Raw genomic sequence first — 10,095 nt, forward strand, 5'->3', positions numbered from 1 at the left:
GAGAGGTGGGAGGGAAAGGGAGAGAGAAGGGAAATTGCATGGAAATGGAAGGAGACCCTCAGGGTTATACAAAATTACAAACAAGAGGAAGTGAGGGGAAAGGGGGAAAAAAGGGGGGGGGGAGAAATGAATGACAGTAGAGGGGGTAGAGAGAGAAGAGGGGAGGGTAGGGGAGGGGAGGGGGGATAGTAGAGGATAGGAAAGGCAGCAGAATACAACAGACACTAGTATGGCAATATGTAAATCAGTGGATGTGTAACGATGTGATTCTGCAATATGTATACGGGGTAAAAATGGGAGTTCATAACCCACTTGAATCAAAGTGTGAAATATGATATGTCAAGAACTATGTAATGTTTTGAACAACCAACAATAAAAATTAAAAAATAAATAAATAAAATATATTTCAAATTAAAAAAAAATAGATTGTCTTGCATGTTTTATATCTCTAGGATACAGTGACTTGTTAGACCTGTTTGGGCTAGAATTGAGAAGAAACAAGTAAAACTAAAGTTGCTCCCAGAAACCCCCAAATGATGGTGAATTTAAAGACTAAAAAATGTGAAATAAAGTGTCTACATTTGAATTATATCAGCTAGAGAAATCATACACTTTTCTTGGTCTTGCATTTGTAAGTAATTTATTTTTAATTTTTTGTTATTATCTTTCTAACGTACATAATTTTTAACTGTTTTTTGTACGTTTTTCTTATTTTTTCATTTGTATGTGCTCCATTTTTCTTTTCCATATTTTTGTTGTCACTCTTTTTTAATCTCACCACTTTTTTCTATATATTTTAGTATTAAATTTAGAATAACTAATGCCTAAATTTGGGGCATTGTACCTTATTATCACTTCTTCACTGGTTAGTGGAGTTGAAAAATTATTTTTAATTTTTTTTTTTGGGGGGGGCTGGGGATGTGGCTCAAGTGGTAACGCGCTTGCCTGGCATGCGTGGGGCACTGGGTTTGATCCTCAGCACCACATAAAAATAAAATAAAGATGTTGTGCCCACCAAAACCTGAAAATTAATATTTAAAAAATTCTCTCTTTCTTCTCTCTAAAAAAAAGTTTTTGTTTTGCTTAAAAATCAACATGTGCTTTTCTTCTAAGTTTTTGCTATTACTGGTAGTTATTCTTTCCTCTTAAAGTGCTATGTATTTGTGGTCCCACCACTTTTGTCAATGAGTTGGGGTTTTGAATATAGAACATAAACTCTGTCATGGCATATCCATAGAGAAATCTTCCCAACAAAATTACCTACATCTAAGAGGAAAAGAAAAATCTATTTGAAAGTATACAAAAACCTCTCTGAACATTAAAACAGGAAAGAAGAAAGAGCAAGGTACTAGGACACTACCAAAGTTCTTAATTCCCCAACAACTTAATCCACATACACTGATGTGGAGAATATGCTGAGCAAAGAATTCAAACTATTGTGAAAATAATTTAAGAAATTAAAGGACTAAGAAATAAATTAATGAAGGCAATTCAAGTTTCAAAAGAATATTCCAACAAGGAGATAGAGTTTCAAAAAAAATAACAAAGTAGAAAATTTAAAAATCATAAGTTTTATTAACTCAACTAAAATTCCAAATGGGAAGTATGGCCAATAAACTATGTCAGGAAGAATATTAAGTCTTGAAGACAAGGTAGATGAAGTAGAATTTTCATATAGTACTAAAAAGGAGAGACTTTTAAAACAATACACAATCATTCTAGGATAACTTTAAAAGACCAATTGAAGACTAAGGAATTGAAGGAAGGAGTGTCTATAAGGACTAATGAAATAGAAAACTTATGGTGAACTTAAACCAGAAAAATTTCCTTAATTGTGAGAACAAGTTGGACATCCAGGCACAGAAAACATTTAGAAGACCTGACAGACATGGCCAAAAAAGAACTTCTCAACATCATATTTGGGTTAAAATGACAAAATTCAGAGCAAAGAACGATTTTTACAAATTCAATAGAGAAGCACCAAGTTATTGATAAATGTTAATGTAGCTGGATAACTCTAAATGCCAGCAGAACATGCAATAATATACTTTAAGCACTGAAAGAAAAACACTGTAGTGGCACCTCCTCCTCCACAAATGCATCTTAATTAAGCTTCTCCAGAGACCCTAACCACAATTTTTCTTTTTAACAAAATATCAGCAAGGATCTCTGCAATAGGGCTCAACTATACTTACATGCTCTATTTCCTACTGCTCAGCTCTGTCATACAAAAACTAAATTTAACCACAAACCTAATGGATGTACTCTGCTTTTGTGGTATAATCTGCAAAATCCCAAACTGTTCTAATGTTATTTGTGGTATAATCTGCAAAATCCCAAACTGTTCTAAATGGACAATAGGTACCTTCTGAGAACTCAAAGAAAAAATTACTTTTAGTACACCTCCAAGCACCTCTGCCTACCACTGGGTATAAAGTTCAAAGAATGTCTAGACTTGGCATTAAGAGGGAGAATTTGTTTTAGGTGAAAGCCTCTGCTGGACAGGCTGCAGACAATAAACCTGCTTATGCCAATAAATAAATAAATAAATAAATAAAAATAAAAAATACTATAAATCAAATGGACCTTATAGGCACCTATAGAATATTTCATCCCAAAACAGCTAAATTAAATTTCTTCTTAGCTTCCCATGGAACCTTCTCCAAAACAGACCCTCTTTTAGGACACAAAGCAACTCTTAGCAAATACAAAAAAATGAATATCATTCCTTGTATCTTATTGATCTTAATGGAATGAAATTAGAAATCAACACAAAAACAAACCCTATGGAAACTATATAAATACATAGAGATTGAACAATACACAAAGAGGTGGTTCTTTGAAAAGATAAACAAGGTTGATAAACCCTTATCCAAACAAACTAATATAAAGAGAGAATACCCAAATAAACAAAATTAGAGATGAACAAGGAGAAATCACCATGGACATAAGAGAAATCCAGAGGATCATTAGGGTCCACAGGGTCTATTTTAAAAACTTATACTACAAACCTAGAAGAAATGGGTAAATTTCTAGACACATACAACCTGCCAAAATTAAATCAAAAGGACACAGAAAATCTAAACAGATCAATAATTAGCAATGATATTGAAGCAATAATGCCTTCCATTAATAAATAAACAAATATATAATAATAAAGATAATAAATGAAAATTAATAAATAATAAATAATAAAGCCTTCCAAAAAAAGAGAAGTCTAGGACCAGAGGGATTCTCAGCTGAATTCTACAGACCTTTAAAAAAGAATTAATGCCAAAGTTTCTCAAATTACTCCATGAAAAGAAGGGGATGGAACACTTCCAAATTCATTCTATGAAGCCAGTATTACTCTCACCCAGACCAAATAAGGATTATATCAATAAAATAAAACTACAGACTAATGTCCCTGTTGAACTTAGATGAAAAAAATTCTTAATAAAATATAGCAAATCGTATCCAATACCATATTCAGAGATTGCACATTTTGACCAAGATGATTTCTTCCAGGGTTGAAGGATGGTTTAATCTACACAAATCAATACATGTAATTTACCACATAAATAGAATTAAAGGTTAAAAATCACATAGGCATCTCAATAGATGCAAAGAAAGCCTTTGATAAAATTCTAGCACCTGTTCATGATAAAATCACCAAGGAAGGTAGGGTTAGAAGAAATTCTATCCAGAGCAATTAGGCAAGAGAAAGAAATAAAAGAGATAAAAATTGGAAAGGAAGGAGTCAAATTATCACTGTTTGCAGATGATATGATCCTATAATTAGAAGATCCAAAATACTCCAATAGAAGACTGCTCAAGATAATAAACAAATTCAGAAAGGAATCAAGTTTACAAAATTATCTACAAAAATCAACAGCTTTCCTATATACCAATAATGAATCTGCTGAGAAAGAAATCAGGACTATAATCACATTAACGGAGGCCTAAAAAAAATTACCCAGTAACATCTAACCAAGGAGGTGCAAGACTTCTATAATGAAAACTATAGAACATTGAAGAAAAATTGAACAAGACCTCAGAAGATGGAAATACTTCCTATGTTCATGGATAGGCAGAATTAATATTTTAAAATGGTCACATTACCAAAAAAACTATAGATAGATTTAATGCAACCAATACTAATAACATTTTTCACAGCACTAGAAAAAAGCAGTCCTAAAATTTATTTGGAAGAATGAAAGACTCAGAATAGTCAAAGCAATTCTAAGTTAAAAAACAATGCTGGGGGCATCACAATACCTGGCTTCACTACAGAGTGATAGTAACAAAAACTGCATGGTACCTGCATAAAACAGACCAATGGTACAGAATAAAAGACACACAGACAAACCCACACAGATACTGTCCTTGACAAAGGTGCCAAAATAATACACTGGAGGAAAGATAGGCTTTCAAACAAATGGTGCCGGGAGAATGGCTTATCTAAATGTAGAAGAATGAGATTAGATCCTTATCTCTTACCCTGCACAAGTCAACTCAAAATGGATCAAAGACCTGGGAATCAGACCAGAACTGCAACTCCTAGAAGAAAATGTAGGGTCAACACTCCAGCATATAGATATAGGCACTGACATTCCCAGGAGAACTCCTAAAGCTCAGGAAATGATATCAATAATTAATAAATGGAATGGCATCAAATTGAAAAGCCTCTGCACAGTAAAAAAAAAAAAAAAACCACTAATGTGAAGAACCTACAGAATGGGAGAAAATCTTTGCTAACTGCTCTTGTGACAGAGGATTAATATCCAGAATATATAAAGAATTCAAAAAACTTATCACACTCAAAAAAATAACACTTAACCCAATTAATAAGTGGGCAAAGTAAACAGACACTTCTCCAGAGAGGAAATACAAATGGCCAGCATATATATGAAAAAGTGTTCAACATCTTTAGCAATTAAGGAAATGCAAATCAAATCTATGCTAAGATTACATCTCACTCTGGTTAAAATGGCAGCCATGGAGGACACAAATACTAAATGCTGGAGAGAATGGGGAGAAAAAGGAACACTTCTACACTGTTGGTGGGATTGTAATATAGTACAACCACTGTGGAAATCGGTATGGAGGTTCCTCAAAAGACGAGGAATGAAACCACCATATGACCCAACTATCTCACTCATTGGTATTTATCCTAAAGAATTAAAGTCAGCATACTATATTGATATATGCATGCCCATGTTTACAACAGCACAATTCAGTGGTCAAACTATGGAACCAGCCAAGGTATCTATTATCACTGAATAGATAAAGAAAATGTGGTAGATATAAACAATGGAGTTTTATTCAGCCATAAAGATAAATGAAATTATGTCACTGGTAGGAAAATGGATGGAAATTGAGAACATTATGTTATATGACATAAGTCAAACTCAGAAAATCAAAATTTGTGTTCTCTTTCATGCATTGAAGAAGAAAAAGGAAAAGAAAAGGTTAGGAGGGTAAATCTCATGAAGATTGGAGGGAGATCACTAGAGTGGAGGAAAGGGAACCAGAGGAGGCAGGTAAAGGGGGAAAAGGGAAATACAGGGGAATGATACTGCATTTTATTGTTATATTGTGAGCAGGTATGGAAATGTAACAACAAATCCATTGTTATGTACAATTATAATGCGCCGATAAAAATATGGACAAAAAATTGGAACAACAACAAAAATAAAGAGGTTGTCTTTTTTTTTTTTTTTTTTTTTTTTTTTAAACAGGCAACACACAATTCAGCCTTGTTTTTATGTTTGCTTTTTACAATATCCTAATTGCAGGGCTGGGATTGTGGCTCAGCGGTAGGGCCTTCATCTAGCACGTGTGAGGCCCTGGGTTCGATCTTCAGCACCATATAAAAATAAATAAAGAAAATAAAGATATTGTATCCAACTACAACTAAAAAATAAATATTAAAAAAAATCCCAATATCCTAATTGGTGTAATTTAGACTGTTCACATTTAAAGTGATCATTTATTGAACTACTTGAGTTAATAACTACCCTGTTTGCAACTGCTTCATATTTGTATTTATTATACTTGACATTCATACTTAATTTTAAATTCATAATTTTATTTTATTTATTTATTTTTGTCTTCAAGAGAACCCTTTCAAACCCCCTCAAAACCGATCGTGCCTGGGACGCGTTATGCAAGTACATAATGGAAGAAAAGCATCACATTGGCTCAGGCGGGTAGGAAGGATGCAGGGATCCAGCAATGCAATTCTAGGATGCACGCAAAGGTCAGGTCTTTGCCTCAAATCCGCCCGACACTGACATACATACGCTCCAGCCAATGAGGGCCTTCCTAGAGCCTAACGCAGCCCTCAAGGGGCGGGACTCCCCCGTGCCATTTGCGTACCGGGAGTGCGGCTAGGAGATTGCGCAAAGCCCCAGGAGGCGTGGCTTACGGGTCCGCGGCTTCCCGGGCCGGCTGGGCGGGGTGCTGGGTTGCCAGGACGACCGTAGCGGGTTAGTAGCAGAGTCGTTTGGAGACTCCCGGCGCGTAGAAGACTGAGTACCGGTGGAGAGGTCGTTCGCAGTGGCTGCTTCCCGGTAGTACGTGGGGGAACCGCACGGACAACAGGATCTTCTCCTCCCCACCCCCTAATCCCCCCACCCCCGAGCGCTCTGGTGTGTGACAGGCTGCACCAGCTGATCCCGGATCCCGGGTGGCGAAGGGGCTTCGCAGATCCGCAGAAAACCTCCTGGCGGGTCGCCCGCCGTGGCCTGCAGGCTCTGCTCTCTTCAGGCGGTGTTCATTTGCTATCAGGGACTTGATTTGCTGCCACTTAGAAGCACCTTAAAAAGGGGGCGGGGGACTTTGTGAAGAAGGCTCTGCGCATGCTGATTGGCACAGCGGTTATAGGGAGTCCGCTGCCAGAAGGGCCCAGACGGTAACAGGGCTTCGTCTTCTTTGCAGAACCATGGGCAGCAAGAAGAAGGAAATTGCTTTGCAGGTAAGCCTCAAGGGGCGCTAGCTTCCAGCACTTGGTTAGGGTTGGAGGGTGGTGTGGTGTGGTGTGGAGGGGAGGGGAGGGTGCAGTACGAAAGTCATGTTCTCTTTGCTAGCAGTATGTAACGGTATTCTAGAACTTGAGTTTTCTACCCTTATGTCTTAAAGTTAAAAAAAAAAATTATCTCGGACCCCTCGTTTTGACAAACTTTTTATGCATAAATATATATAAACAAAATTGGGCAAAAGCTTTTTTGCTTATAGTGCACATACAACCGTAAGGACCCGAACATGCGTTATCACAAATCAAAACTAAGGAAAGATTATCCAGCATAATTCCCAGGTGATAGTTGAACTTCTTTGCTGAAACATAGTTGCAACTTGCATGGAGAATATGATATAGATGATTTTGAGTTTGGGCATGGCTCTGTACCTCTGTGCTTTGTGCAGATTTCTCTATCACTGTTCTCTTCGCTTATTAACAATATGCTTTGAGATGTATTATGTGATGAGCATTTGATATACAGAGTGCCTAACTTCATTTGCACTTAAGACAAGTGAAACTGTAAGTTTTTGTTACCTCTTGTTTTCTTCTTGGTCCTGGACAGTAAGTAGCGAGTGATTCTACAGCTATGGTAAAAACATGCATGCCTGGGCCCTGGAATTGGGAGAGAGGACTTTGTCGTAAGATCATTGAATGATCTGTAATATGGGTACATTTAAAAACAAGCTTTAGAATGTCTCATAAATCAACTGAACCCCCAAAGATACATGCTTAGGCTGCAGAAGCCAGATATAGTTCTTGAAATTTTCTCTAAGTCAATTCTGTGATTTAAAATATATTACATAACTTCTCTGGGCTATGGCTTGCCCATTGTGGGATGAGGGTGTGTGTGATATCCTTAAGGGTCTTCTGGCTTTGCTATTCTAGGACTCTGAAGGTGGGAATCTTCTGTCTGTAGTAGATTCTGAGCACCTTGCCCTCCCACTTTTTCTATGTGTATCATTTTTTTCAGCGTATATGAGCCCCATATCCTTTATATAAATGGGGAGGGGAGGAATACATAACTTGCAGAGTTGTAATGAGATTCTTTTGGAAGTTTCCAGATCCGTCTGAATGCTTTCTGTGGTTTCTCTGATGCTATTGGCCCGTATGATTATCATCTCATAGGTTTATGTCCTATATCCCCATTGGGGGTAATGTGTTAGCAATATTATTTTTTCATGTGAATTCCTCACGGCTCTAAGTACCATTTGCTGAGGAGAAGGGGGAGCAGCAGCCCCTCCCCACTCACACCAAGGAATCTGTGTATCACCTACGTATAAAGTAAACCCCTTGAAAGCAGTGCCTAGGGTCTGCCATCCTAGGAACCCTGTCCTGTCTCTGGGTTTCCTTCTGTGACTAAGAATCAGAAATGATAGGATATTGAGGCAATCTGTTCAAAGGTGTTAATACATTTCCCAACCAAACGTGGGGCTTAGTGAAGTTCAAATAGTTTCTATTCTTTTATCCTCCTGCCCTTCTTCTAGGGGTGAGATTCTTCAGCTACCCAGAGTCCTGGACCCAGAGGTGATGTAGCTCATTCCATGACAGGAAGAGCCACAGAGAGTTTGCCAGTGACTTATAGTTGAGCCTCTGGGGTGGGAGTGGGAGCTTTTCTGATCTCTCCTGTCATTTGCCCCAGGACTGTAGTTGTGCCTCCAGGATGACAGATGTTTAAGGCTCTTACCTCTTTTAAGGAAACCTACAGTATGATATTGTTCATGTGCATTTTAAAGACACTAAGAAATTTTATATCCTGATTTTTTTGTCATAGAAACAAAAAGTCAGGAGTATGCTTTCTTAAAAAAAGAGACTTCTCACAGAGGACTTGCAGATGTTACATGATTCCTGCCCTTATTACAGATAATGTATCCTATCCTTTTATAGGAATACAGACTTTAGCATACTTGTATTAAAAACAATTTGTAATTTTCATGGTATTCCAAATATTAATTACAAGAGGAAAGAGAGTGGTTTTTTTAGTGCAGGAGTCTGAGAGTAGCACCTTGTTCTGGTGGTTAATCGGCAGATGGAAATTGTGTATCACCTGATTGGATGTAAGCAGAGGAACTCTCTTCAGCTTCTCTAATACTCCAAACAATCTAAAGATGTACCACCTGAACCTAATCAGCAGGAACTAGACACACCATTTTACAAAACAACTGGCATATAGTTTTTAAAAGTTTTGAGATTTTGAAAATAAAAGAAAGAGTTAAGAATTATTCTAGGTGAATTGATGCTAAGAGATTTGACTAGTGTGGGATTCTGATTACCTCCTTTGCTATCTAGGACATTATTGGGACAATTGGTAAAACTTTAATGGCATGTAAGGATTAAATGTAACAGTATATCAGTGTTTTTTCCCCTGATGTTGATGATTTTATTGTGGCTATATAGGATAATGTATTTGGGAGTGATGGAATATCAGACTAACAATCTACTTTTAAATATACCCCCACACATTCTTTATAATGTACTTGCAAAATTTCTGTAAGTTTAAAATTGTTTCAAAGTAAAAATACATTCTGTATACTCTATAAAAATGTTTACTATTAATGAAGAGGGATAATATGCACTTCTCCTTGAATTCCATGTCTAATATAAACCAGAACTCTTTTTAGATAAAAGAAAAAGAAGTGAATGAATGGTAATAAATTCAACTCTTAGTTATTTGTGATACTGAGTGAAAATATAAATTGCAAAAGGAAAGCTATAATATTATACTGTTCATGTACATTTTAAAGACACCAAGAAATTTTATGTACTGTTTCTGAAGAAGTAACATTTTTTAAAATGCTAAGAATAATATGTATCACTCTTAGTTTCGTGTTTTTTTTTTTTTCTGGGGGAAAGAAACAGGAAGAAAGGTAAGGACTAAAGAAGATTGGGGAGAGAGAAAAACTTGAATGTATTTCTAAGTATTTTGGAGAAAGACAAAATTCATGAAATTGTTTCCCCATTTGTGCCCTCGGTGTTAAAGCATTTGATTCTCTGAATTTAGGTCAACATCAGCACCCAGGAGCTTTGGGAAGAAATGCTGAGTTCCAAAGGACTAACTGGTAATTCAAAATAAAATATATTTTTTTCAGATCCATTTT

General features: G+C 36.5%; 1 protein-coding gene across 8 annotated transcripts in view; it reads left to right on the top strand.

Moving 5' to 3' along the window:
• Positions 1 to 6,390: 6,390 nt before the first annotated feature.
• Nme9 (NME/NM23 family member 9) overlaps positions 6,391 to 10,095 on the top strand; it is a 43,170-nt gene continuing 39,465 nt past the window's right edge. For 3 of the 8 annotated variants that reach the window (XR_007344096.1, XM_048794110.1, XM_048794108.1), the window contains exons 1-3: positions 6,391 to 6,557; positions 6,922 to 6,958; positions 9,999 to 10,056. Coding sequence is in view for 7 of the 8 variants with exons in the window: in XM_048794110.1 (XP_048650067.1) it covers positions 6,926 to 6,958; positions 9,999 to 10,056 (91 nt within the window). In the remaining variant the exon portion in view is untranslated. The remainder of the gene's footprint in view (positions 6,558 to 6,921; positions 6,959 to 9,998; positions 10,057 to 10,095) is intronic. The other 5 variants (XM_048794109.1, XM_048794111.1, XM_048794105.1 and 2 more) reach the window with 5 other exon arrangements.

Source organism: Marmota marmota, unplaced genomic scaffold (genome assembly GCF_001458135.2).
Source record: "Marmota marmota marmota unplaced genomic scaffold, marMar, whole genome shotgun sequence".
NCBI classification, from domain to species: domain Eukaryota; kingdom Metazoa; phylum Chordata; class Mammalia; order Rodentia; family Sciuridae; genus Marmota; species Marmota marmota.